Source organism: Apis mellifera, linkage group LG15 (genome assembly GCF_003254395.2).
Source record: "Apis mellifera strain DH4 linkage group LG15, Amel_HAv3.1, whole genome shotgun sequence".
NCBI lineage: Eukaryota > Metazoa > Arthropoda > Insecta > Hymenoptera > Apidae > Apis > Apis mellifera.
In genome coordinates this window covers 4,473,927-4,501,667 of record NC_037652.1, presented here as the reverse complement: position 1 = coordinate 4,501,667, position 27,741 = coordinate 4,473,927, and the positions used below count along the sequence as shown (strand labels likewise).

At 40.2% G+C, this 27,741-nt stretch overlaps 5 protein-coding genes across 8 annotated transcripts; 1 reads left to right on the top strand and 4 right to left on the bottom strand.

Moving 5' to 3' along the window:
• Positions 1 to 2,962: 2,962 nt before the first annotated feature.
• Positions 2,963 to 5,940, bottom strand: LOC725622. Its single transcript, XM_001121449.5, has 5 exons — positions 5,358 to 5,940; positions 4,333 to 4,459; positions 3,938 to 4,235; positions 3,661 to 3,854; positions 2,963 to 3,500 (listed from the first exon to the last, which is right to left on the bottom strand). Exons 2-5 carry the CDS (start codon positions 4,442 to 4,444, stop codon positions 3,142 to 3,144), a joined length of 963 nt encoding a protein of 320 aa, XP_001121449.1. The 5' UTR covers positions 4,445 to 4,459; positions 5,358 to 5,940; the 3' UTR covers positions 2,963 to 3,141.
• Positions 5,941 to 6,949: 1,009 nt separating this feature from the next.
• Positions 6,950 to 11,169, bottom strand: LOC102655520. 4 transcript variants are annotated; one of them, XM_006560988.3, is made up of 5 exons: positions 10,780 to 11,169; positions 9,709 to 10,392; positions 8,706 to 8,879; positions 8,344 to 8,636; positions 6,950 to 7,966 (listed from the first exon to the last, which is right to left on the bottom strand). In XM_006560988.3, the coding sequence occupies exons 2-5, from the start codon at positions 10,238 to 10,240 to the stop codon at positions 7,544 to 7,546; spliced, it is 1,422 nt and encodes a 473-aa protein (XP_006561051.1). In that variant the 5' UTR covers positions 10,241 to 10,392; positions 10,780 to 11,169; the 3' UTR covers positions 6,950 to 7,543. The 4 variants fall into 4 exon arrangements, with proteins under 4 accessions (XP_006561051.1, XP_006561054.1, XP_006561052.1 ...); XM_006560991.3 differs by having other exon boundaries at positions 8,706 to 8,825; positions 9,814 to 10,392; positions 10,780 to 11,168; XM_006560989.3 differs by having other exon boundaries at positions 8,706 to 8,825; positions 10,780 to 11,167.
• Positions 11,170 to 13,216: 2,047 nt separating this feature from the next.
• LOC102655457 lies at positions 13,217 to 17,261 on the bottom strand. The gene is made up of 4 exons (XM_006560987.3): positions 16,328 to 17,261; positions 15,505 to 15,772; positions 15,093 to 15,353; positions 13,217 to 14,606 (listed from the first exon to the last, which is right to left on the bottom strand). Exons 1-4 carry the CDS (start codon positions 16,547 to 16,549, stop codon positions 14,527 to 14,529), a joined length of 831 nt encoding a protein of 276 aa, XP_006561050.1. The 5' UTR covers positions 16,550 to 17,261; the 3' UTR covers positions 13,217 to 14,526.
• A 5,610-nt stretch (positions 17,262 to 22,871) lies between these two features.
• Positions 22,872 to 24,952, top strand: LOC408539 (sideroflexin-3). Its single transcript, XM_392085.7, has 4 exons — positions 22,872 to 23,334; positions 23,409 to 23,585; positions 23,966 to 24,354; positions 24,434 to 24,952. The coding sequence occupies exons 1-4, from the start codon at positions 23,180 to 23,182 to the stop codon at positions 24,676 to 24,678; spliced, it is 966 nt and encodes a 321-aa protein (XP_392085.2). The 5' UTR covers positions 22,872 to 23,179; the 3' UTR covers positions 24,679 to 24,952.
• LOC552641 (39S ribosomal protein L2, mitochondrial) lies at positions 24,935 to 26,142 on the bottom strand. The gene is made up of 2 exons (XM_006560985.3): positions 25,886 to 26,142; positions 24,935 to 25,660 (listed from the first exon to the last, which is right to left on the bottom strand). The coding sequence occupies exons 1-2, from the start codon at positions 26,118 to 26,120 to the stop codon at positions 24,963 to 24,965; spliced, it is 933 nt and encodes a 310-aa protein (XP_006561048.2). The 5' UTR covers positions 26,121 to 26,142; the 3' UTR covers positions 24,935 to 24,962.
• Between the last annotated feature and the right edge of the window lie 1,599 nt (positions 26,143 to 27,741).

The window sequence follows — 27,741 nt, the reverse complement described above, 5'->3', positions numbered from 1 at the left end:
CGAAGTACGAATTATCATATTGGACACCGCGCCTTACCTTGGCCTCTTCTGGAGGCTATGTTTAACATCCTAACCGTCTTCTGGAGAATATCCACTCGTTAAATCGCATCTTATCTAAGTAAACACACCAGGAACTGACCAGGAAAATCGCAGGTATGTACATCATCGGTTACATTCATCCAGGTAAAAGCAGGCATACTTTCGTGCCAAACTCTCGTTCATCCAACTCGACGTGTATACATATATATATAAATATTCAGTCTCCTAAGCGTTTTATATTCAATTCATTAACAATAATTTCCCCCTTAAATCCTTCCTCTAATAAAATTTCGTTAGTAACTTCGTTTTAAGAAGGAAAAATTACAATTGCAAAGAATCATTTTCTTGTATAGTTTTTCCTTTCAGTATTTGATAAAAATCATATTTCTTTTTCGAATCATAATTTTGGCGAATAATCGATTAAAATTCTCCGCAAATATTATTCATATTCTATAAAATTTCTATCCGATCCGATAGATTTAAACGAAACTAACGAAGAATCGACAAAGTTTGAAAAAGAAAAAGAAAAAAGATGGCGAACAGTCACGTGCGATCTTTGGTCGATTTGCATTGCTCGAGTGCCTTTGATATCTACCTGTTTCGTTAACTTTCTCCTCGGTAACCTTGTTCCCTCATTTCTTTTTTTCTTTTTCTTTTTTTTTCCTCGCTTGATACCAGTCGACGTATCGACGATTTGATCGACCGTGTCACACACGCACGCGCACACAGGAAATTTCGCTTCCCTTGCCGCGCATCAAAACAACGGATGGACGAAATTCTTAAATTATTGTCAATTTCCATTTGTCTATAGGGATTCGTTCGAGAGACATCGTCGAGTATTAAAGTGGCAGGCAATTTCATTTAAAAGTGAAATCATCAACGTTTCCTCCGCTCGTTTATTATCGCGATATATTCGTTGGATGAAACGAAGAGACGAGTTTGCGTCCCGTTTTAGAAATTTCTTTTCCTCTGAAATTACAGAGCACGCTCCATTTCGAGGTTTTGATAAATTTTAACGAATTCGATTAAGAATTCAAGAAGAAAAAAAAATCTACTTACACGAATCTTCGAAAAGAGCATCAAATAATTAAGAAACGTAGCTGAAAATCATTAACAAAGTTAAATGCGTTCTCTTATGTATCCAGACTTTAATCATTCCTAAATCATTCTTCTCTCCCTCAATTTCCCAAATTTTTTCTACTCCCTGAAGAATCTCTCCCTGAAGAAGGAAGATCGATCGAGAAGCGACGATTCCATTGTGAGTATCTCGATGAGTATGTAAAAACTGGTTCGTAAAATCGATTGTTTTTGCGCGAGACTTTCCGTGTTTTCCGTGTATCGGCCGTTTCCGGTCTTCTGGCTCGAACGAGGCCACTTGGTCAACAGGTCCGCTCCATCCGATTCTCTGGATCGCGAGTGAGAATCGCGTCGAACCGGTTGCCTCGTGCACTCTCGTTCCACCTTTTCTTCCACGACGAGAGAGAGAGAGAAGAAGAGAGAGGAAGAGAGAGAGAGAGAGACAAGATTTTCACGCGACTTCAAACCCGCTTATCGCGTTCCATCCACGAAGAAGAAAAAGAGGGGAGGAACGAGACTCGGAGAACGAAAGAATGTGAAGTGGTTGGTTGTTCGATCGAGGCTATTATTTTGGAGAACGACTGGTTTTCCGACTGTGTGTGGAAATGTTTGAATACGAAAGAAAATGGGGGTTTAAGGGAGAGGGGTTGCAAGTTAATAAACGACAGGAAATTATTTTATCCTGGAAAGGATAAAAAAAAAATGAAGGGAAATCGTAATGAAGTTAAAATACTATTTATGAAGATTGAAATAGAAGTTACAGTAATTTTTTCGAAAAGCTTTTTTTTCTTCAATTTAATCTATTTTTGAAGAAATTCGTGAGTTTGGAAATACGTCAAAATATCATAACCTTCTCTTATCTGGATCGAGAGTAATTTGTGTAATTCAGAAATTTTTTAATTCAGAAATTGTGTAATTCAGAATTAAAAGTATGAGTCTCTGATGTCCAGAGATTTCTTGGAAGAGAAAAAAGGTACGAGAATTCAAATTCTTATGCATGACTTGTGTTTACATACATCGGGATAATATTTTTTTCGGTGGCGACGGTTTGTCATCATCGACGTGCAAAATAAAGATGCACGATGGCTCTTCTCCGGCCGTAAACTTGTCACAGCCGTCCCATATTTTGTTGACGATTGAGAAAACTTAAACGTGGAGGGAACGCGGAGAAACATGAAAACAAGTAATCCGATATTAATAAAATTTTATACGACAGCTACGCTTCGAGCAACTTTCCATTCAAAGAGATATTTCAATGAAACAACAACGACGAAGACGACAATGACAATGACGACGACGACAACAACAACAATGTCGTTTAATTCCGCAATAAATTTTGTTATAATCCGTTTTTACTACTTAATTATTAATTTTAATTATTACAAGAAATAGCCGCGTGAATAATTTATGAAAAGTAAAGAAGTAGAAGGCAGCTGACTGTCGTTTAAATTTTGAGAAAGTTTTCCGTTATATTATTCCTTTTATTTCGTTCAATAATCATTGCATATAATGCGTGGATCGAATCGTACGCCTATAATTAAATTTATGAATCATTGATCGTTGGAAAAAATAATAAAATCTTAAAATCCTAAATGTATACAAAATAAATTATCACAACTTATTATTTGCTTATACACTCGCGTTCTTTGTATATATATACATACTTACACATAGCATACATACGCGTACGCACATACACATACACACACATGTAGAGAGAACTTGTTCAAATTCATGAAATGAAAAGTGGACATCACAGCTACGTCCAATATTCGAAACGAGCGACTATTGCGTGTTCAACGATGGCAATGGTTTATAATCTAAAAAGAGAGCGTATCCCTTGGAAAAATTTTCAATGAAACAGTTTTGCAAAGATTTCTTCGATACAATTCCGAACGTAATACTACAAAAGACTGTACCATTGTACGGAATATCATCGTAATACTATCATCAACATCAGGTCAACACGTATTCGTATAATCTAAAAAAAAAGAGAGCGAGCATGGAGCAAAATTTTCAAAAAATTTACGACTGGTAATCTCGATAGCCTCGATAAGCAAGTTCCTGCCCATAGGCATCTCTGTGATATCCAATTGGATACTCAGGGCCGTGATGTTCCCCGGGATAAGGATAACCGTTGTTTTCCTTGTGATACGGGTAAGCTATGCCGCTTTGAGTGTACACGGGTGGATGATAAGTCTGCGTAAACGGCTTGTAAAGTTTGAAGAAGCCGATTAAACCGGGTATCACGATCGCGAGGAAGCCTAGAAACTTCTTGAAGGACGCCAGACCGAGGATCAGAGGCAGGAACAAGAGCAGCTTCAGTTTGAACAGCTTCAACACGATCAGCATGGGGATGAGAAGTCTCTTGAATTGATTACGAGCTGTTGAAAGAAATATAATATTAATAACGATATTTAGAAACTTAGATTCAAAAAATAAATAAATACACTTTAAAGAAGTTTGAACGTAGAGATGAAGAGAATGTAATATAATTTTGGAAAACTTTGCAACGAGATAAATAAATTATTCGTTTCTGCTCACAGAAAAGGGTATCCTTCTTGTTCTCAAGAGTATCGATTTCGTCGGCGATTTCGTCCAGGAATCGTGGCGCGTACACTTCGTTCTCTCCAGTTTCTTCCGAATTTACGTGCAATTCTATGGCCACCGTTTTCACGAACTTTTCGATTTTTCTTAGGGCGAACTTCATCAGTTGATCCCATTCGGAGTCGGTGGACCTGAAAAGAAAAATCGTGAGAAATTAATGTATATATTCGTAAAACGAATTGATATATATTTTTTTGAAATTCTTGGCTCGTACCTGGCTTCGCCGGAGTATTCGTACGGTTGACGATCGACCTGCCGCACCACGTTACTCGACATCCTGACTACCTTCACGCGCTCGTTCATGTCGTAGCGAGGCTGGTCGAAGAAATCGGAGAAATAACGCAAAGCCTGAGATTTGAAGCATTCCGCGAGATCGCCGTTCAAACATCCTTGATCCGTCTTTGCCACGTAAGGATCCACGTCTCGATCCACGCCTAACCAATCGAACAATCCCTTCCCTTGCCGCGTCTTGTTGAAATTGTTCGCCGCCTGTTCTTCCGCCACGTGATTCTCTGAAAATCGATGAAGTTTATCGATCGATGAAAAATTTCGAAATTTCTCTTTTCATCGATTCTCTCGAAATGACTCATTTCTTTCGAAACGACTCACCGCGTGCCTCGGATCCGGAACTTCCATCCTCGAATGTGACCGACAGGCACGGTACCAACAGCGTGAACAACACCACGCAACCTTTCGTTACCGGCAATTGCACTAGTCGCATTCTTCTGAACAGTTCCTGCAATCACGTTCCTTTATCGACACACCCGCGACGACATCCTCTCGAAATATATATATATCAAATACACGTCCTTTAACCGAATACCATTTCTATCGAAAGAAACGCACTGTTTTTCGACTCGAGAAAGGAAGGAAGAAAGGAATAAAGGAGAGAGAGAGAGAGAAAAGAAGAAGAAAATGAATTGATGGATTTTGAAAAATGGATCGCGCTCTAAACCTCGTCTGGAGCGACTGGATCGGGTAACGACATCGATTCCACGATTCCAGGGGGAGGGAAGGGGGATAAAAAAAGGAGGAAGAAGAAGAAGAAGAAGAGAATCACGGCGATCGTGATTCACGAACCGCGGTCGAACGTCTGTCGGAGACCCAACAAGAGTTGGATCGTTAACCACGCGGCGGATCTCCAAGTTCCGTTACCTCGGCGGACCAATCGCGAGTCCTGGTTCAAAGGAACCGGGTTCCGTAACCTTGTATTCCGGTCGCGCGTCCATCGCATTCGTCACGCCGATCACGCATTCTCTTCTCTTCGAACCGAATTCATTCACCGTGCGCGACTTTAATATCCTTTTTCTCTTAATTGTAACGTTTCTAATTGCTTTAGATTAATTCAATTCGATTCAATCCGATTCAATCTCGACTTTGAGAAATGGATTCGTTAATCGCGATCAATCGTTTAATCAAATGATAAATAATTCGATTTTATAATATAATAAGAGTTGAATATTGGATAAAGATTCTTTTTTTCGGAATTATCGATCAAAGAAGTCTCGCTGTTTCTAACAATGATGGAATTTCAACGTAGAATCTCTCTCTTTGTTTCAGATTTATATAAAAATCGAGTTTCGAAGTTTCTTTTTTCGAAAGAGAGAGGGGAAAAAAGAAAAATGGAGTCTCACCTTCTCCTGACGTAAATTCAAAATGCAAAATGGAGGATGGATTTAGAGACGATCGGTGCTCGCGTCTCTTTCCTCTTTATTTATATACTCGGCTCGAGGAGGCTCGTGGAGTGAGAGGAGAGAAGGATTCGTAGGTTGGCTGATTCGTGCGGGGGCAGAAAAGGGAGCATGTAAAAATCCGAAAGTGAAAGCGGTCCCCGGATGTGGGATCCGGAACAAGTCGGTTTCGAGGGAGGAGCAAGAGAGTGACGAGAACGAGAAGAAGTCGTTGGACTTTCCTTAAGTAATCGAGCGTGCGTCATCGAGCCTGCTCCTTTCGTTTTCTCCTTTCGTGTTCTCCAACCTATTCTTTCGAAACTTTGTTTAAATTCTAGATTATTCGACCCTTTCGTGGAAGCACGGCAAACGAAATTGGCGATCGAGACTGGAATACAAAATTTTTCGCTCATTATTAATCCCGAATTTCGCGAAAACAAAAGGAACTTCGTTTTTTTTTTTTTATCGAGTTGATGATATTCGTGAAACAGCTTTGGAGGTTGAAGAAAAAGAAAATTCGATCGATAGACAAATTTATAAACAAGATTTATAGAAAAAAAAAACAATTTCCTTATCCAATTGTTAAAATCCATTGCAATTTCGCTTCATATTTAATAATTTTTCGAATAAATAATACATATATTAATTCGTGAAGAAATCCTATCCTCCAAAACTATGAACAAGTACATCAACATCCTGATATATATAATTGAAATAATACCGTTGAATAATACCGTTTCCAAATTACCGTGAATGATGTGTGCCGATATGTTTCGTAAAACGGAAGAAAAAAAAAAAAAAAAAAAAAAAAGAAAGAAGAAATCGGTAGCGCATTCACAATTTTATTGACGCACTGTACAAAGAACTCGGTTGACCCAGAAGTCGGGCCGGCTCTCTCCGACCCTGATGGAAATGTTATTATATTAATAAATAATAGTTTTGCCCAGGAATATGTTCACATCATCCCCGCGCTTCCGTTGATTAATTCAAAATTAACAGCCAAACAAGTCTCACCCTTGACTTAAGAATAAATAAATAAATAAACTAAATCCGTGGAGCTTTGGATCCCTCCTGATTATCGCGAACAATTAAACGGCTAAATTAAATTAAAAGAAAAAAAAAAAAAAACGAAAGGTGTTGGTCACGATTTCCAACTCCACTCCACTGTGATCATTGGCTTGATCTTGCCGATTAATTAAACCGCTAAATCAAATGGAATTGCTCGTTTTCCTTTGCTGGAAAATTGGTGGTTACGTTTTATATATATATATATATATCACATACCACTTCGATTTTCCACTTTGTTCTCTCATCTTTGTTTACTCTTTGAATCGTCGACGAACGATTTCATCGAAAAAAAAAAAAAAGAAAAGAAAAATTATTTTAACAATCAAACTTTATTCAAAGATCTCGTCGTATCATCGACGCCGGCGATTCAAAGATAACTCGAAATATCGAGAAACACGCGGTATAAACTGTTTCCCTGATAAACCGTGCGTGTCTCTTCTCGATTCGAGAAGATAATTATTCGTCGGATCCACGACGAGTCCCCCCCCCCCCCCCCCCCCCTATATAACGTTCGTGATAACGATACACGCGTTTCATATCCGTGTACCGTTATCGACGCGTAATTATCGACGTTCTTTCGTTGCCAGCCCCTGTTCAATCGAAATTGCCTCGATTTAACTGTCTTTGATCCGGACTACTACCGATCATATAATTGCCCTGTGAAACGATCATCGTGTAGACACGCGTAGATAACCGAGCTGTGGATGCCTCGAGACTTTTTTGCATCTTTCTGAACGGAACCTGAGGAGATCCCTTTCGTGGAATGTTCCACGTTGAAGGAGATTTCGATGCCCGCATAGAACTGGACTAGTCGGGTAGGATATCGGAATGTCAGAATATTTGAATAGGAAAAATCATCTTTCAATCGAGATATAGGATAATCTAGATGAATAAAAAAATATTTCTCCTCAAACTCCGTTCTCAAGAAACTCCGTTACATATCGAATGCCATTTGGAAACTGGAGCGCACGCTCGAAAACACCTGGCTCGGTTACCCCGTGAATTACGAGAAATGATATAATTATTCGAAAAGTCTTGTCGAAGATAGATTCGAATCATCTCGTTTCGTCGAATCCCGTCTCTTACAACTTCCTCGCGTGCACCAGTTTGTCGATGTCCTGATACGTGGCCAGCATCGCCTGATTCTGCCTGAGGCTTTGATCCTCCCGCGCGAACGCGCAATTGGAATAGGCGGCCTCGCACTTGACGCCGTCCTGGCCGTCCTTGGCAGCCTTCATGTAACGGAAAAACCTGAGCACGTCCGGGTTGTCGCTGCTCGGCCTCCTCAGCTCGTTCAATTCCCTGGACAATTGGGCCGAGACGAGGTTCGAGTAGGGCGCGTATCTGGCAGGGCTTCGATACATGGCGCACACGGCGTACTCCCTGCAACCTTCGCTCGTGTGACCGAGCCGCGAGAACACCGCGTCCAGCCGTGACAGTAGGGGAGAGTAGAAAGGATCGTAGTTGGTCAACAGCAACGAGCTCGTTGGAATCTCGTGGAACACCTGAAAGAGTTTGTTTTAAACAACTTTGAATTCCTTCGTTACGACTTATTTCAATTTTAATTGAAATTGACGGGCGATTTGTAAAACAATCTTCAATTAAAGAAATTTCTTTAATTTACTTTTAAATCCTCTTTCATACTTATATTGAAATAAGTAATTCTAAAATTAAATTTATTGAAGCTCATCTTGTACCTTGATTCGAATTACTATTCTATAAAATTTCTCTAACTTTCCTTGTTTCTTTCTTTCTTTCAAATCTCGATTGAAAAAAATGGAATAGCAGTAACTCTTTTCTAATTGGGAATGAGTTTTCATCAAACGATATATATATGTAAAAAAGATAAATGGAAGAGTAATATCGTAATAACAGTCTTTACCTTGAAATCTTGCTTTTTAGAAAGTCCATTGGCTGCGACGTGCCTGGTGTAATAACGATCAGCGACTGCATTAGCATGCGTCATTCTGTGATCGGTGAAAGAATATCTCGAGGCGATTTCTGGCGTCTTTTGTGACTGCATCATGGTCTCGTCGTACATCGCGGAGGCTGGTAGAGTCCCCACCGGTTGCCTGGTCAAATAGTCGTCGTTGTACAAGTCGGAATTATCCTTGAACTCGAAATTCTCTTCGGGTTGGGCCGTGGTGTGCGACGATTGAGCGAACGAGGAAACCCCTGAATCGATCGAAGAGATTTGTCGCGTCACATCGATAGAATTTTGATAGAAAGAAGGTTACCACTCACCTTTGCCGACGATATTACCGATACTCCCTATGATGCTGGGCAGGAAAAGCGCGAGCAGGACGCTCTTAATGATCTGTACACCGAAAATCAGAGGTAGCAGCAGCTTCTTCAGGCCGAATGCTAGAAAACCAAGTCCGAATCCTGTTAAAAAGGAACTCTTTCCCTGAAAGATGGCTGAAAGCAAAAGTACGTAGCGTATTAAAGCACTGCGGTTAGTCCTGCAAGCCATGCTGCTGCAGCCATCGGCCTCTCTCTCTCTTTCTCTCACTCTGAAATTTCACACTCGACTCGACTGTAATCGAAATTTTATTTATTAAGCGACCAACATCGACGTTTTTTGATTAATTTTTGCCAATAAATCAGCAGGTGAGATTACCAAGCTAATTCTCTCTTTCTTTTTTTTTTGTTTCAGCATGTTTCAGCGAGAAAGCTAAAAAAAAGATCGTTGGTGGTGCGTTGGTGAAAAGCGTAATTCTTCGACAATGGCGGGCGTCCATTCGATCGATCGATCTCTGTGCGTGTACGTGCAACGATTTTCTTGCCAACGAAGATTAATTCTCTTTCTGAGAAGCTCGCTTCCGGGCCTCGATCGTAATCCAAATCGTCCACGAAAAATATTCGTCCAAGGAAAGTAGACTTCCAGTAAAAAAACTTATTCTTCTTCTCCTCGAAAACTTAGTACTTTCGTTTTACAGAAGAAAAAAGTTCGGAGAACTTTGCCTACTTTCTCGACGAAGAGGAGAATCATTGCTCCAATGGATAAATAATAGCAAATATCGCGAGATCACGATCGAGACCCGATCGCCCGCCCGTTTCGTTTCGAAACTCGACCGATTCGTCGACGATCGTTCCATCCCTGTGCAAAATCGGGCGAATAAGGCAAACAAACACAGAATAAAAAGAAGAATAATCGCGACGCTGCGTGAAATAAACCACCTCTCCCTATCGAGCATCCGCTCCGGTGCGAGGATTACGAAAGCGTGACACGTTCACGCGGACTCACCGTTCAAGAAGTTTCTAGCTTTTCTACCGGCTACTAAATCCTTCCTCAGACCACGTATCATCTTTACCACGTGCTCTCTCGCGTCCGGCCGCCTCTCCTCTTTACCTTTTTCGCCCTTCCTCCCGTCCCCGCTCCCCAGCATTATCCGCGACGCGTTGCCGGCCGGATCGTCCCCAAGGACGAGGCGAACAATCCCTTCCTTTCTCCCCTCCTCTTCCTCTTCTTCCCCTCCTCGAGAAACGGGGGACGTCGAGTTGTTCGGATCCGTAGCCTCGGCCAGGTATCGAGATCTGTCGTCCGTTTGGACTATTTGGTTCACGTTCACGTCCAGTTTCGTAGGTTTGCCGGGCACGGTTTGATGGGGGTGGTGGTGGTGGTCCGTCGTGGTCTCGCCGCTGTCCAACGAAACCTCGTTCTCGATGGGTTGGTCGGGACTGTGGTGGCTGGTCTCGTTCAAGGCCGCCACGTGGTCCTTGACCCCGGACGCCAGCCACGCGACCGCCAACACCGACAAGATTCTCGTCACGCGCATCGTTGGGCCGCGCTCGCTCTCCTCTCACTCACTCTCTCTCTCTTTCTATCTTGTATCGCTCTGTCTCTATCGCTCTCTCCTCTCGGCTAGCTACTTTTACCGCCGAAATGTAGCTGCATCTCGGTCTCTCGGAGGCTCGCTCGTTTTCGTTCCTGCAATCATTTCCTTTGTTTCAATTTCAATCGATTTGACGAAAGATCGAAGAACGTGCTTTATTATTGTCGATCTTTCAGGGTTTTTTTTAGTTTGTTAAAATTAATTTAAAAAAAATTAATTTGTTACATAATTTTTGTAAGGGGACACGAGAGTTTTATTACTATTAACGATAATTAATTATAGTTGGTACGAATGTCAGAGTATTTAAGTTGTATTTCGTATTAGAAACAAAGTGTGAGAAATCGTAAGCTTTTGCACAAAGATTTACGGTGAACAGCGTAACAGTATCGATTCTGAATAAAAACAACACGATCCCGTGCAACGGATCTTTTAATACATATATATACACGTATATTCTAAACGTTCTATCCATCCATGTTTACCTTTATATATCTGGTTCGAGTGTAGCAGAGAGATATTTGTTGAACAGGAATCGGCGGAATCCTGATCCTTGGATTCGTTTCGAGAATTCACACCAGATTCTTCCCCTTCGCGTGGTCGCGTCGTAAACGTATCCGGTCGGCCATCGAAGCCTGTGTACGATCCTTGTCCAAACCGAATCAAACGTAATTAATCTTTAACGATTATTCCAGGCAGATTTTTCAGATTTGTTATCGGGGGAAGGATTATTGGAGCACGCGTGCACGACGGGGAATAATGGAAGCAAACCCGTTCGAGAAGCCGTGCACGATGGTCGACTCGAGCGCAACTGGCGAGTCTCTCTCCGTAGGATCGGTTGGGCAGATCCGATCTGGGTTACCCGGCCATTCGTCGTCTGCCCGTCCCTCTGTTCCTTCCTTTCCACCTTCTCGTCCTCCTCGTTCATTCGCCAGCCAAGCTCCCGCCATACACCGCCCGTCTCCTTTCATCCACCGCGCGCAACGCAACCCGTCCTCCTCTCATTCAAATCCAATCGAATTCTCGACGCGGGTCTAACCCGCAACGATTTCACCGGTTGGAATTTCGGCTGATTCTTCCTTCTTTTTTATGCCCTTTACTCTGATTTTTCGCTTAACTAGCTTAGTTTTTCTTCCCTTCCGATTTAATTATTATTCTTTTAATCATTTGTTTTCCTTCGTTAAAAATTTTATTTGTTTAATTGATGAAATTGTAAATCCATTCTTTTCTATTAAATCTATTATATATATATTAAATTGTAGAAATTTAAATCAATTTCGATAATTGGATTTTTGAAATTATTATATATGATATATACAAGATGTGAAGAAAAGGGGAATTTTGTTCTTTTTTTCTTCTTCTTTCTTATCGATTCAACTTTTCGAGTAGAAAGGCCCAGCCTTCCATCGAGGAGAAATCGAATCTCACGTGACGCGAGGTCGAAGCTCGCGCGGAAAGCTCGTCGTGGAAAATTCCCGGCGTAAAGCCCCGGCTGTTGAGGTGTCGTTGCACCATCGACACGAATAATCGAGCATTTTTAAAATTCAAGTAGGCCGCTAATCCGGTTTTCAATTTATTTTTCTCCCCGAAAAGAACCCGTGGATAAAATTTTTCATTCTCTCGCGAAGCCTTGCATCTTTCCTTGTGCAGAATCGGAACAGAGATGGAAAGAATGTGTCGAGACGTTAACTACGCTAATCGATAGAAAAGGGTGTTGAAAATTTGTTGCATCGTCACTCTCGCGACAGATTTCACTGTGTGTCCCGAATGGACACACAGTTTTCTTCAAGCCCATTCCTTGATTCGTGTACGCGCGTGTGTGCCAAGGGAAATTGGATCGGGCGCGCGATAAGAATTTCAATCCGCGATCTCACCCTTCGATTTCGATTCGTGGAAGATTTGTTCTCGTTTCTTCCGTAAAATTACCTTTTCACATGGTTCGATTTCAAGTAAGATTTGTTTCAAATTTTTAAATTCAAATCAAAAGTATATATCATTTGGATATAGCGAGGATCTCGAGGAAGATTTCGGATGTTGTGGTTACTTTCTCGATCGCGGGTTAAAGAAATTTATTTGCTTTGGAAATTGGGTCGTGTTTGGAATAATTTTATCGGATTTAAGAAAGACAAAGACGTTTTCAACGGAATCGATGATGATGGTGTTACGAAACGATATACTCGGCCGACGTGACTCGATTCTCTGAATCTGTAATTCGAAATTACATACGATATTGCGGGATAATAAGGATGAATTTCATTCCTCCTCTAGAATTGTATTATTAATGAAACACTTTACAATCCTGCTAGATCTCTGTTGAGATAGCCAGCAACGGAATTCGTTGATCGATGAATAATTCATCGATTTTTGAAAAGATGAAACGTGTTGCTTAAGCTATCATGCAAAGCAATCTATCCTCCTCTCTTTAATAATTCCTCAAATCACCCGCAAGACACGTTCAATCGAGAAAAATCCTCAAGAATCTTAAACCTTTCATACCCAACCCGTGTTACATCTTTCTTTTCTCTCGCGAGAAAACTTCGCAACCCCCTGGACTCGAGTTCTCGAGCTCGAGAAACCCTTGGAACGAGCGCCGTTATGTTAATACCCCGGCTCGAGCGTAACGGTCGGACGCAAGCTGCGTGTCGGTCGCCGTCTCGCGGCGACCGTTCCACCCGATCGGCTGCAATCATTGTCATTAAAACGGCGACGGACGGTGTATTATCGCGTGGAACGATCGGCGCCGCATCCATCCACGAGCGCCTATAACCGGCCGGCCCTGTAACGGTCGTGCCCCCCCCGCGATCGCGCGCGTCGGGTCAGCGTGCGGAAGCGCGCGTCACGGGGAGCCACGCACCGCGTCCAAATCTGTCAGTGGGTCAGTTGGTGCGCCGCGCCTTTCCACGAGTTTCCAACCAACGAATCGACCTTGACCGCCATCGTTCGCGCCTCGCTGAAAAGGCTCGCGTATGCGTTTGGAAAATTTGGGGAGGATTGGAAAAAAAAAACGATTCGAAATCCAGTGGAGATTGTTGGTTGGCTCTCTTTATTCGAGAAATTAGGAATTTTTCGGATATCATTTTTTAATTGTACATGAATATAAGTATTTGGGGAGGAAATTTGGGGAGGATTGGAAAAAACGATTCGAAATCCAGTGGAAATTGCAATCGTTAGTTGGCTCTCTTTATTCGAGAAATTAGGAGTTTTTCAAGTATCGTATACTTTTGAATTGTACATGAATATAAGTATTTGGGGAGGAAATTTGGGGAGGATTGGAAAAGAACGATTCGAAATCCAATGGAGATTGTAATCGTTGGTTCTCTTTATTTGAGAAATTAGAAGTTTTTCAGATATCGTATCACTTTTGAATTGTACATGAATATAAGTATTTGGGGAGGAAATTTGGGGAGGATTGGAAAAAACGATTCGAAATCCAATGGAGATTGTTGGTTGGCTCTCTTTATTCGAGAAATTAGGAGTTTTTCAGGTATCGTATCACTTTTGAATTGTACATGAATATAAGTATTTGGGGAAGAAATTTGGGGAGGATTGGAAAAAAACAATTCGAAATCCAGTGGAGATTGTAATCGTTGGTTACAGTAATCAGGTATCACTTTTGAATTGTACATGAAGTATAAGTATTTGGAGATAATCTTGTCCAATTTTATTTTACAAAAATATATATATATATTGGGAATTAATTACAACTAATTCGTTTCATGATAAATCTAACAATGGGACAATTTCAACGAATTTTTCCCTTCAATTTCATCAAGAAAATTGTTTCTTTCCAAATCCATCGTGTCCTCCCCTTCCGCGTGCGTTCTTCCAAGACTCGTACACAGTCTCGTTACATTATATCCCGGAAGTGGGCGTCACGCGAGGTCCGTGGCGAATTCCTTTGGATTTACGGTACACCTAATCAATTCGAGAAATTCGACTGACTCGCGTATACACGAATTCGTGGAAAAAAAAAAAAGGAAAAGAAAAATCCACTTTGATCCTCGATTACGTGCGCCTCGTTACAAATATCGGTAACGGTACTCGGCAACGTGTGAAAGTCATTTCTCGCCGGGTGGAAAGCGATCGATAATCGCCGCTAAATACGACGCATCCTATTATCGTTAAGAAAGTGTTGAGGAAGAAGAGGAAGGAAAGGATTTGTTTGTCCAAGCGAGATTTGGCACGAGCGCGTTGCATGATCCTTCTTGATCTTTTGCTTTCCTCTCCCTGCCTCATCCGTACGGGTTGCGGTAGGCTAGATAGGGGGGAGCTTGTTGGTAGTCGTTTCTGTGGGACGGCCAGATTTCCTCTCCTGTGGACCGAAAAAATTTCGAATATTAGAGACGAACTCGAAACTGTGATGAATGGAAATATTGCAACAATTAGCAGGATTGTAAAATTCATTAATAATACAATTCTAGAGGATGAATCCCTTCTCTCGATAATTATATTATTATTATTTTACGTAAGGAGGGCAGATTATATCGATCTCAGCCTAGAAAACGGGTTACACTCGACTAATCTCTTCTTCATTTTTTCTTTTTTCTCCAGAGAAAATACGTGCAATTACAATAACGTGGAATCACTGCGATCGAAATATCATTGGAAAATATCGCTCCTCGCCCATCAATTCCGCGTTATATAACTGTGCTTCGCATTGTGTCATCGCACGATTACATTATTTATATATTCCGACCAATCGTCACGGTCAATGTCGGTCTTAAAATCGTGCACGTTCCGAAATGACAACGAACCGTGACACGAAACCGGTGGCGAAGCGGGTCCCGCTTCCGTTTACCTGACGGATAATCGATCGGCGCTTCGGCCGCTGTGGTCCACAGGTGATGAGGGTAGCCTTGATGATGGGGCTGCGACACTTTGCATATCTTGAGACGCGTGAACAGTATCGGGACGAGGATCGAGGCGATCACCAGAATCTTTTTGATGAAGTGGACGGCGAGGAAGATCGGCACGATCCAAAGCTTCAGCTTCATCAGTTTGAAGAGGATCAAGAGCGGGAGGATGAGAGCCTTCTTCTGCTTGATCCCTCGCCAAGCAGCTGTTAATTATTATGGAAATTTGTTAAAAAAAAGATCGAATTTATTATTATTATTATTATTAATTTCATAATCGATTATTCTGATCTGTTTAAAGTATTTCTGCTCGTTGGAACGAAGGATTAAGGAGGAGTGAATTTATGTAAAAATTACCGTCGGATATGCCTCTGCTCTCCATCCGAGCGAGTTGATCCTCGTCCAAGATCATAGGCATGGTCCCGAAACTTCTCGCGGAGGCCGTGTTGTCGATCGTGTAAACGAAAGCTCGTTTCGTAATGAGATCCTCGGCCGTGTCCCTGACGAAGTTCAAGGCCTCCATTATGCCGCTCTTGAACGCACGGGACTCGGGCAATTTCGGGATAACCGGTTGCTGCGACAGGAACGGGATCCTCACGATGCGGATCGCGCCGTACTTGAATTCCTGGAAACGAGGTTTTCGAATCGTCGATCAATTATTATTATCATCATTGAAAAGAAAGGAAAATCAACAAAATAATCGGATATTGGCTCTGTTATATAATAATTGGATTTCTTAAAAAAATTTTGTTTTTTTTTTCGTATCTTTAATATTAATAATTAAAATTTTGATTTGTATAACAGATATCTGAAAAGGGAATGAGAAATGAAAAATCGCGTGTGGATTCGATCGCTGTGATATTAAAAAGTAAAAGTCTCGAAGAGGTGACAGAGAGGATTGTGTGTCGATACTCTCACCTGAACAGTTTTTCTTGTAGCGAATAATGGATACTTCAATCAAACTGCTGTCATATATATCTTGTGGAAAAGATTGCTTCGTTTTTTTGCGGCTTATTTTCGAATAACAATTTTTGTTCAGAACTAGTGCATGAAGTTTCGCGATTATCAAAGATTCTCTCTTAATATTTTGAATTGAACTCAAAAATTTGGAAATATATTCCGAGTTCGAGTATTCTACAATAAAATTAAAGCAAAAGAAGAAAACTTGGACGAATCCTACCTTCTCCCTCGCGATGTCGTTCAACCATCTAACGACCCTGAACTTGCCGCAACTTATAAGATCCTTGTGGGACGCGCAATCGGCTCGGCATTTCTCGACGTACGTCGAGTTGTTGCTCGAATAATTAAAAGTGTGAGACGTGGTCGACGAGAGACAAAAGATGGTCACCAGTAACCAAGCGTAACCAATTCCATGGAACGAATTCGAGCCACGCGACTTCATGATCGAGGAAATCCTTGAAGAACACTGAATCGCGATTTATTATATAATCCTATTTCTATTCCGTGCACCAATATTCCCCACGGGTTTCCCTTTCCATGATTACGATCCGATTATTCCCGAGGAATAATGTTTGTTCCTTCGATCGATGGATCGAGACGACGAGCATCGAGCACCGCCTCTCTCGGATGATCGCAGGATGATCGAGAGATTAAGTCCACTCACTATCTGACATCTTAGAATGGTGTCTTGACCATTTATATCTGGTGCATTTAGGTCGGTGGGGGTACCGGTTAGATACACGGCTTAGATAATCTTCAAGCAAGAGACTGGAGCTTGATTCTGCACACGCACTGCAGTTTGTTGAAAAGGCGAACGATCTCGTTGGAACCGGCTGTGAATTGGATAAGAAACCTTATGAGGATCGCCTCACGAATCGTTGAATCGTTTTGTTTGATCGGGGAAGAAATCGTTGGTATTATTATTGCTCGAAGTTAAATTTGATGGGAGAATTTTGATTATTTTTTTTTTTAATCGTAGTTTGTTGTTAAGTTTGAAATAATGTATCGATATTTCGTTTGAAATTTCCGTAGGATTGTATCGAGATAAGCAGAGCTTGTTTAAGATGTCTAAGAAAATTAGCCTCTTTCTGTAATCGTTTTTTTTAAACTACTTTCGATCGAGTTAAAATAATTAGGCAATAAGATATGCGTAATTAAATTAATTAAAATATGGCGTTGATAATTTCAAGGTATTAAAATTAATTAAGAATTTAGAAAATGTTTCTTTAACGATTCGAAGGAAATAACGTATCATTTATTTTCCATACAAGAGGGATAAAAGGATCGATACACTTTATAATGAAAAAAAAAAGAAGAAGAAAGGACATACTCCAAGATTTGAAAATTTATGAAAATTGAAAAAAATTTATATTCAACAATTCGAAGAAAACAATTACAAGTACAACTGGAAGAGGAGAGGAAGAGAAAAATTATGCCTTAAAAATTCGAAAAATCGTAATAAAAGTCTCTAATGAGACGGTAAAATCTTGAGGTCGGAAAGTAAAAAGATTCAAATTTGCCGATTCGAGGAAGGAAAGAAGAGAAATTATCACGATTGTTCGCAAGGAGAGCAGGAAGATGTTTTTTTGCAAGCTTTCTCGTTACCTCTGGATCTTTACTTTTGCTTATCTAACTGGTCGTAATCAGTGACACAGATTTCTTAATGACCCGTAACATCTTTAGAGAACTCGAATATTTTTACGATTTCAAACAAACCGTGCAAACGAGAAATTTTACAAGATTCTGTGAAAAAAAGAAGAAGAAGAAGAAGAAAAAGAAGAAAGAAACTGGTAAAAACTAGTTTAATGCTCGTCGATCAAATCTTGTTATCCTCGAAAAATATTCGATATAATTACGTGTAATATTTTTCTTTTTACTCGTCCTTTACTCCAACACCAAACCTTTTACTTTTCCAGGAGAAAATTTCTACACCTCTTCCCTTAACGTGATTCAAACTTCGTCGATGGCAAGGATAAATTTATTTCTTGGTCGATCAATTTAATTCTGTCTGAAAATCCTCTGATATTAATAAAAGAAGAAAGTCAAAGAACGATGAAGATTAACTTCGATAAGGTAATTATAAATTCGAGGCTGAGAAGAAACTCGATTGACGAATTTTATCTTTAATTTTATTTCAATTCTAATTGTTCGGTAACACTTTAACTGGAACTATCATATTTTGTTTCCACGCATATCTTAAACACATCACTCTTAAACACTTTCTTACGGTCTCTAAGAATAATATCGTTATTTAATCCTGCTTCTCTCTTTTTCTAGCCGTCGATTACGCTATCAAAAGAAGTATTTCGATTTTTATCCGGATTTCTCGTACGTATCCTCTATTTTTGCTTGTTACGAATAAAATCTTGAGCTGCTCCAATGTCGTTAATCTTTAATTAAACAATGTTAATAGTAATATTTCATGTCTCTTTTTAATCAATAAAAATCTTTAAACATTGCAAATAATATAATTGAATGAATATATAAATACATGTACATATTTCTTTTTTTTTTTTCAGAAAAAAATGTTGTTTTAAAGAAAAACGTTCGATGGAATCAAGCGACCCGGATGTAAACAAAAATTGGTACGAAGAATTAATAAATAACAGGTTTATAGAATTCATCGATAAATCGAAGAAAAAGTGGAAGGAAGGAGAACGAGCAGCTTTGACTTTAGATATAAAAATCCAGGCCTCGTCCGATGTCTGGAAGGCAGAATCCTTGGACGCTCCGCGTCTCTAGCTATGTAACCTGCTTTACAAATTATGTTTTTTTTTTTATTGACCCACTTTTGTGTAATTGTCCACAGGATATGACGATAATTCCAGTTTGACCACCGCTTGTACATAATTCCTGCAAGAAAAAGAATAAATATTTCATTCTCTTCAGCGGGGACGACGATTTCTGTTGGGTTAACAAGAAGAGAAAATTGTGAATGAGATTCGTTTATCGATTCGTTGCAGGTATTCGTTCAATTCGTTGCGTTAATTAACAGATATTACGGGATAGATTAATTAATAGTAAATTTTATAAGATTTTCTTCTTCTTCTTTTATACGATCAATCAAACGTAAACAGATAAAATTTCCGATAAAAATAGAACGCAGAATAGAAGATAGAATTTACATAATCGTAATGAGGTTAATAATCACGTTCAATCTCTCGCCATACTTGTACGACCAAAAAGTTTATTCCGTTTCAATTGGTTGGTTTTATAATAACGACTTGGATAAGTTACAGATATATATACACGTTCATGACATGTTAAACGATACCATGTTAAATAATACTACGAGATAATATTACCAACATAAGCAAGATGATAAGTAGACAATTACTCGAAGAATTATATCATGGATAAAAATTTTCAACAACAGAGGACGAGACGAATAAACAAAATTTGACAAATTCTTTTTCTTCTCGTAGCCAAATAAACCGCAACGGATATTAAGTGTTTATTAAGGAAGCCACAGCCGTGGATACTTTTTTCTTCTTCTTCTTCTTTCCAAAAGAAATAATACGACACGATTTCCTAAAGGAAAAAAAGAAAAGAAAAAAAATTGACGTCAAACGAGACTGCGCCACATTTCACGGAAACGTTTCAAATCAAGACGTTTCGAATTGGGATAATAAAAAATAATAATAATAATAATAGTAGTAGTAGTAGTCCTGCCTCGCATAATTTGCGAATAATTTCATTGTTTCGAGCTATCGAGTTAGAAATTGTCGAGGAAAGGAGAAGGCTCGTCATCATTTACGGCTCGTCTTACGTTCGCTGCTTCCAATTGGCCTCCATTTCCGCGCCAATAGTTGCGCCCCGAGTAGATCTCGTATGCCAATGATCGCCCCGTTAATTCCGCCCCGGTGAAAGTATCGATCGCCGATAATTATTGAACTTGCGGAAGGATCGTTTCGTCCATTTTTTTTTATTCTCAACTCGAAACGAGTTCAGCGAATCATTATGCCTGTTTACGAATCGGAAGAGTTAAGCTCGCGAGGAAAGAAATGCTCGTAAATACTCGTAAAATTGATCGTCCGTTGATACACGTTGGGGACAACGTGTGAACGCGTGAAAATTTCACGGCCTGAATACCGCGTCGTAAAAAACTTGTCCCCTGCAAGAAAAAAAAAATATGGATCCGATTTATTATTGAAAAAAAGAGGCGAAAAAGTAGAAACGGAATAATTATTCGATTCGTGGTTACATTTTAGAATTTTTAAAGGCGTGATAAAATGATCGAACTTTTGAATATAACATTTTTGTCAATTATCATGGTTTTCGATCGAAAATCTATTATAATTAAACTTGTTCCCTTGTAAGAAAAAAAAAAAAAAATATATGGATCCGATTTATTATATTGAAAAAAAGAGGCGAGAGAAAATAATTATTCGATTCGTGGTTACATTTTTAGAGGCGTGATAAAATGATCGAACTTTTGAATATAACATTTTTCAATTATCATGGTTTTCGATCGAAAATCTATTATAATTAAACTTGTCCCCTTGTAAGAAAAAAAAAAAATATGGATCCGATTTATTATATTGAAAAAAAGAGGCGAGAGAAAATAATTATTCGATTCGTGGTTACATTTTTAGAGGCGTGATAAAATGATCGAACTTTTGAATCGAACAATTATCATGGTTTTCGATCGAAAATCTATTATAATTTCACTTTGTGATGAGAAATTAAAAAAGAGGCTTATTATATATTATATCCAGAGCAGGATATTCGATAAGACGATTGACGCAACTAACTGGTTTGGTGATTTTTCGTCTTCTGAAAACTCGAGTTATAAGCATTTCGAATCAAATTTGTTGCGAACAAAAATTTGAGAGATTATTAAGAGAAATGTTAAATATTCAAATGCAGTAAACGTTTAATATATTTATCTCGTTTTAACAAAAACTCGAAAGGAAAGCTGGTATAATAAGAGCGCGCTAAGAGATTATAATTTATATTTATAAATACCCTATTTAATACCTCATCGATCCAACCGCTCAAAGGTTTTTTACCGGTAGAATTAACAATTATGTTTAGACAATAGTGGTGGGGATGAGCGCATAATCGGCGCATGTAATGATGCAAATTACAGTTTCCGCGTACGTTCTCTTGCCTTTCGTTTTCGATTTCAGTCGCACGATACGTGCGATGAACAAGTGGGGCAACGTGTGATGAACTGGCCGATGATCGGCAAGCCTTGAAGCCGGCGCGTTTTGACACGATCAAAAAGATTAAAACGTTTAATTACAAATTCCGAGCAGTGATAAACGTGTACACACTGTGAAACGACCTCGATTCGTCGAAGGAAAAATGCGGCGAAAAATATGCTGCGTGAAAATTGAAACGGTGTGGAACAGGACGATGCAATTGAAACGTACGATAAGACACTTCTCTGGCCTGGAAAAGAACACGTGCTGGCGCGTGCTCCCCTTCCCCTTTCGGTTATCAATCTCAGTTATTAACGTTCGACCGTTTCTTCGCCATTTATATCCACGTTGTTAAAGCGGATAAAGAAATATGAAATATTGTCGTGTCGTCGCACGAGCGAGCGAAATGACACGAATTTTTACGAATCGATAAATCATCCGTGAATTAAAAAAAATAAAGTAAGATGGTAACGAGAGAATAGAAATAGAAGAAAAGTTAAATGGGGCGATGAAAAATCGGGGCATTTGGCGTTGGAAGAATTTTTTTTTCCTTTTTCCAGTCGATAAATAATTATATTAAAACTTCAACTTTATTGCCTCGAACTGGATCTAACGTTTGTAGAAAGTTTCCCCGATGGATTGATCCCCGTGTCGCAATTTGATCGATCGATAAATCAACGTTTATTATTAAAACCGAGAGTAATGACGAATTTTTAATTCGTTCCCTAAGAAGGCCGCGTCTTCGTTCATTTTTTTAATTATCAAGAAAAGGGACAAGATACTGTCAAAAAAAGGACATACATACATCGAAGACTGGGCGTACACAAAGTTTATCGAATAATTGATTTCAATTTACTGTTGATTGTCGATTTTCATTTGTAACGTGGCCATTTACGTTACCGTACAAAAATCAAATAAGACAATAAGCGATAAAATTTGATAGATCTTTCGATTTAAAGGTTAGTAACATAACATTTCATCATGACTGCGTCCAACGTTTATCATATTACCGTGTCACGAAATGTAATGCGAGCGGGGATTTAAACAAGAAAACAAAGAAACATACACAATATTTCGAGATAAATTTCAAGCGCTTGCTCGAAACTTGAAGCGTAGAATTTTTATAGAAATGACGCGTTACTCCATCTGTTGGAGGGTTGAAGAAACAGTACAATTTAAAGTATCAATCTCTACCCCTAAAGAGAATTTTTCTCCTTTAATCCTCCTTCAACCCTCTCAATAAATACAACGAATAACCTTCTCCCTTCCAACAAACTTTCCAAACTAGAAAAAAAATAAAATTTCAAATTTAGAAAACTAAACTATCACCACCTTAACGAAAAAAAAAACAATTGACTTAATTACATATACAATGATCGCTGTTAACCATAGTTAAAAAAAATTTTTAACTATCTTAATAAAATAAAACTTCAACGTTCCAAAAAAAAAAAAAAATAAAATAAAATCCCAAACTGCAAACTGACCATCGATAAAAGTATCACCATCTGTTGGCGGAGGAGGTAAACTGAAGCGTCGGTGGCAAGGTGGTGGTCACGCAGGCGTGCATGCGTTATCGATAACGGCATCGAAGGGGTGAGAAGCCGAGAGGAGAACAGAGAGAGAGAAGTATCGGGATCGAAAGGTCGAACACGGTGGCGATGGGGGCGACGATATCGCGTTATGCAACGGTTCGATTCAGTCGCGAGACGCTATGCGTCTTAGGCGTGTGAGCGTCCTCTCTCGAGGATTCGTATGAAATCGTCCTCTCGTCGTCTTAGCGAACAAGAGGCAAAGAAACCTGTCGCGTGGTGGGAGTGCGTGTAACGTGGAGAGGAAACGGAGCAGGTGTGCGAGAGAGAGAGAGAGCAAGAGAGAGCAACCGATAGGAGAAGGAACGAGTGGCAGGAGCAGAAGGAGTTGGCAAAATGTCGAAGGAGAGAATCGACATCGAGAAACCGTATTGGGATCAGAGCACGTACAAGGGTAGGGCGCTTCACTTCCTCGCCGTAACGAACCCTTTGAATCTGTTTGCCACCGGGAAACAGCTGGAGCATGCACGAGACGTGGTCACCAAATACAGGTAATTAACATCTACGATTTAATACGTTTGGCTTCGTTAGGTGTGGAATGTGATTTTGTATATTATTCCCTCAGGAAAGGGGACAGTCTGGCCGAGTTGAAAATCACGGAGGACGAGTTGTGGAGATGCAAATACTTGTACGACAGCGCTTTCCATCCCGACACGGGAGAGAAAATGTTCCTGATAGGACGGATGAGCGCCCAAGTACCGATGAACATGATGATCACCGGCTGTATGTTAACGTTCTACAAGTGCGTGAACGAGTTTTTACGTTAATGTTGGCGAGTAAGAAGAAAATTGGGACGGACGGTTTATATCGGTTTATATATATATATATAAATCGTGGCATTGAATTGATAAACATTTGTCGGACCTTTCACCTTACTATCGAATCGTATCGATTTATATATATTTGTTTGTTCGATTCAAAATGTGTTACAACGGGGAGATACATAAACATGAGTGAACATCAATATGCGAAAAAAATTTAATTCAAATTTATCGTGTTGCGGTATATTCGATTTGCATTCGTGAAAGGAAAAAAACGACACGAATTTTTGAATAATTTTTTTCCTTTTAACGCTTTTCTTTTATTCTCGTGTTAACATGCTCGATTTTTTTGATACTCTAGAACAACAACGCATGTCATGTTCTGGCAATGGGTGAACCAGTCGTTCAACGCTATCGTCAATTACACGAACCGTAGCGGGTCGAGTCCGATTCCCACACAAACGATCCTGCAGAGTTACGGTATTGCAACTGGAGGAGCTGTAATAACAGCCCTCAGCCTGAATCGACTATTCCGGAATGCACCACCTATGGTGTGCCGATTGGTGCCGTTCGCAGCGGTGGCCGCAGCCAACTGCGTAAATATTCCGTTCATGAGGATGTTGGAGCTCCAAAACGGTATTGAATTACAGACGGAGAAAGGAGTAAAGATTGGAAACAGTAAACGTGCCGCTAGAAGGGCGATTGCCGCTGTCACTCTGTCCCGTGTCCTTATGGCCGTGCCGAGCATGAGTAAGTTTTTTTAAAATACGTTGGTGGGATTTTTATCTATTTGTAACGTTGAAATGATCGATATTTTACGTATTTTCAGCAATGGCGCCAATCATAATGAACGTGATAGAACGACGAAAATTGTTGCAAGAGGCGAAATGGGCTGTCGTGCCTATACAAGTTTTAATTTGCGGAATTTGCTTGACGTTTGCCACACCTCTTTGTTGCGCGCTGTTCGAGCAACGAGTAGCCATGTCGGTAGACGATCTGGAACCAGAAGTACGGGAACAAATACTCTCCAAGTATCCGAATCTTCAAACAGTGTATTACAATAAAGGTCTTTGAACGAATATCGAAATACTGCCAAAGGAAGCGTGCGCGCGATTGAAAAAAATCGCGAGAGAAAGCGGAAGGAATTATAATTGTAATATTTCTATAGAGACGGAATCACGGTTAAAGATTCAATCACGATTCTAATCGGGATCGAGATACAGATGTAAACAAATCCAGTTTTATTCTCTGGTATATATTACAATTACGTGTTGCAACTATATAGAAAAGAAAGAAAAGCTAGCAAGGTCAAGTAACGAAGACAATAAAGTGAAACGGTACAACGATATTTATTGAATTTAATTTTTAACAATATTATAACCCGATAAATTTAATTCGAGCTTTTCCTCTTTTAAACCAATCATATTTGGCCCGATCATACGTAATGGAGGCGTGGATTTAATTTTTCGACCGTATTGACTTGTCTTCCTCTTCCACAAACCGCTTCTCGGTCGATTTCCGAGCTCTCTATTTTTCTGCGCGCTACCAATCGGTATCGAATCATGCTCGATGTTCGACAATCTACCGACCGTTGCCATACAAGTTTCGTGCAAGCTGAATTCCCTCTTGCTTGGCATTTTAACAATTACGCGATCAGATCCGTCCTTTCTTAATATTGTACCGTACGTTCCGGCGGAATGAATAAGGGAACCACCCAGACCTGGATACTTTTCCACGCAATTGACGATTGTGCCTTTGGCCAATGCACCAAGCGGATAAGAATCTCCCTCGTAAGCTCTGACCGGATTCGGTGGGACACCTTTATGAGTACGAATTATATCTCCAATTTTCATATTTTTAGTAGCGAGGATGTATTGCATGTGATTGCCACTTCCGATCAAAGCCACGTTCGACGTTCTGCAACCATCTTTTATTATTGCCAAAACTTTGTCTTCCTTTGGAGGTTCAGTGATATCGGTGGGTCCATCTCTCATCCATCTAATCCAATGATATTTGTGTTTAATACCTCCACCGATTCCTTTGGCCACTAGTCTTCCTGTTTTGAAAAATAAATAATATAATGGACGAATAATTTAACGTTAATTCATTCGTGTTACGTTTCTCGCCAGAATAGAAAACTATTTTATCAACCGACGATTTTATTATCAAACGAAAAATGAAATATACTTTGAAAATTAATTTAACCTCGTCAAATCCATCAATGTCAATTTATTATATCTCATGGATGTAAAAAGTAAAAAATTTAAGTAAAAGTGCGCACCTGTAACAGGATCTCTGCCTCCTAAATTCGTAACCTTCAAAGGTTCAATTGTGTATTCATTTTTGAAATGTACAATTCTTCTGTAACTCTTTCCTTTGATTCCAGGTTTTGGAGTTTTCACTAGATTCCACTGGTTTCTCCTTGGCTGCACTTGATACGATACCGAAGCAGTTTTATGACAAATTTCTGCAACGTATTTACCGAAAACGCGATTTATCAACGACATGGTAGACATCTTGATACGAATTGATTACAGCGCCATCGTCGCGTCTTAAGACCGAGTTTAAATCGAGCAGTTGTCAATAGATGTCGCCACCGATGTTTCAAACGAATTCTAATTCGTTAGTTTCCTATTTGACTAGTTAGTGCGATACTGTTCTACGTCGAATAAATTTTGAATTTCGCGTTAATTCATGTTAACAAATTTGCTTCAGCGTGGATTCATATCACTAGTGTTACGAAAGCGTGAATTAGAACGTTGAGTGAGATCTAAAAATCGGAGGAACGTCTCATACGTTAAGAAATACGATCTTCGATGCTTCCTGTCAAGGACAACGCAATTAGTCAACGATCGAAAATGGAAAGCAGGAGCAAGACTCGTCTACAACGATGAAAAATAGGGCGTGCCGGATTCATCAGGTACGTTACCGAGGCCATTATATTTATACGAAAGATAAAACACCGTTATTGGAAATCAATAAATGATTTTCCGTGCTGACGAGCAATGCATCGCCGTTTCATGCTAAATTTTCACCGGTGCATAAATATAAAATGCATTATCGCCGGTGCACGTTAAATCTCTCCCGTACACGGGAAAAAGTGCGAGTGGTGAGCCGTTAAATAACGATACGCGTATAAAATACGCGGGAACAGCGCGAGCGCGCCCTCGCGGGCCCCCCTTCTCCATATACATACACATATACATACATATATGTACATACATACATAACAACCGATCGTAACCTCTTTAAAAAAAAAAAACTGACAACATTTCCCCCCTTTCCCCCAAAAAATATCATTCTCGCGTGAGAAACTCCAACTATGATCGAGATCACGTGATATAAATCATAATACATCGAGGCACGCGTAATCGCGTTTGAATAATTCTCGCCAGGTTTAATCGTAGCCCGTTTGGCGGGCATTTTGAAATAATAATACCGAGTAAACGGTCGTGTAACGACCGTGCGGAATAGCTGCCTCTCTCCCAAGAAGAAAGCCTCTTCGCTCAAAGGAGCAAGAACGCGCGAGTTGTACGCGCTGCCTTGTACTCTTCCTCCTCCTCCTCCTCCTCCTTCTCCCTCCTGGCAAAGGAACAGAGGGGTTAGGCGTTGGTGAGACGAGGATGGCCTCGGGACGAAGGGGTCGGTGGGGACGAAGGGTTGAAAGGGGTGGGGGAACGCTTAATTGGCCTGGGGTAATTATTTTATTAAGTGAGAAGATGGCGGATGGAATGCTAAGAGAGAGCATGCTGGTGCGGTCTGGCGGGTAGACTGTCAGGGAGGGGCGGGGAGAGGTGGAGGCGCGAAGGGTGGAGCGAGCAGTGGCGGCGGCGGCAGGTGACGGTGTGGAGAGCGTTTAAAATACCTACGTACCACGAACGTGAATACCGCGGAGCCAGTCGGTGTATATGCGAACGCGGCCGCAACTTTCCGCCATGTACGTGTCTCCGCTGCTCGCGTGCACGCGTGATTCTCCTCTCATCTCGTCGCTTATACGTACATACGTACATACATACGTAGAAATATATATATATATATACGTTCATGCGCGGTTCCACACGCGTCGAGAAAGGGACGGAAAAGCCGCGAGAAGGGTCTTTCCGTGCGGAGAAAGAGGAGACGTAGACTCGGATGGGA

Coding starts and splice junctions, on each gene's coding strand:
- LOC102655520 (XM_006560988.3), bottom strand. CDS start 10,240: ATGCGCGTGACGAGAATCTTGTCGGTGTTGGCGGTCGCGTGGCTGGCG. Junction 8,880..9,708: donor AGCTAGAAACTTCTTGAACG/GTGAGTCCGCGT, acceptor TTTTGCTTTCAG/CCATCTTTCAGGGAAAGAGT. Junction 7,967..8,343: donor CTAAAAAGCAAGATTTCAAG/GTAAAGACTGTT, acceptor AAACTCTTTCAG/GTGTTCCACGAGATTCCAAC.
- LOC725622 (XM_001121449.5), bottom strand. CDS start 4,444: ATGCGACTAGTGCAATTGCCGGTAACGAAAGGTTGCGTGGTGTTGTTC. Junction 4,236..4,332: donor TTCCGGATCCGAGGCACGCG/GTGAGTCGTTTC, acceptor ATCGATTTTCAG/AGAATCACGTGGCGGAAGAA. Junction 3,855..3,937: donor GAATACTCCGGCGAAGCCAG/GTACGAGCCAAG, acceptor TTTTCTTTTCAG/GTCCACCGACTCCGAATGGG.
- LOC102655457 (XM_006560987.3), bottom strand. CDS start 16,549: ATGAAGTCGCGTGGCTCGAATTCGTTCCATGGAATTGGTTACGCTTGG. Junction 15,354..15,504: donor GAGCAGAGGCATATCCGACG/GTAATTTTTACA, acceptor AATAATTAACAG/CTGCTTGGCGAGGGATCAAG. Junction 14,607..15,092: donor GCCGATCGATTATCCGTCAG/GTAAACGGAAGC, acceptor TTCGGTCCACAG/GAGAGGAAATCTGGCCGTCC.
- LOC408539 (XM_392085.7), top strand. CDS start 23,180: ATGTCGAAGGAGAGAATCGACATCGAGAAACCGTATTGGGATCAGAGC. Junction 23,335..23,408: donor GACGTGGTCACCAAATACAG/GTAATTAACATC, acceptor TTATTCCCTCAG/GAAAGGGGACAGTCTGGCCG. Junction 24,355..24,433: donor TATGGCCGTGCCGAGCATGA/GTAAGTTTTTTT, acceptor ACGTATTTTCAG/CAATGGCGCCAATCATAATG.
- LOC552641 (XM_006560985.3), bottom strand. CDS start 26,120: ATGTCTACCATGTCGTTGATAAATCGCGTTTTCGGTAAATACGTTGCA. Junction 25,661..25,885: donor AGGCAGAGATCCTGTTACAG/GTGCGCACTTTT, acceptor TTTTCAAAACAG/GAAGACTAGTGGCCAAAGGA.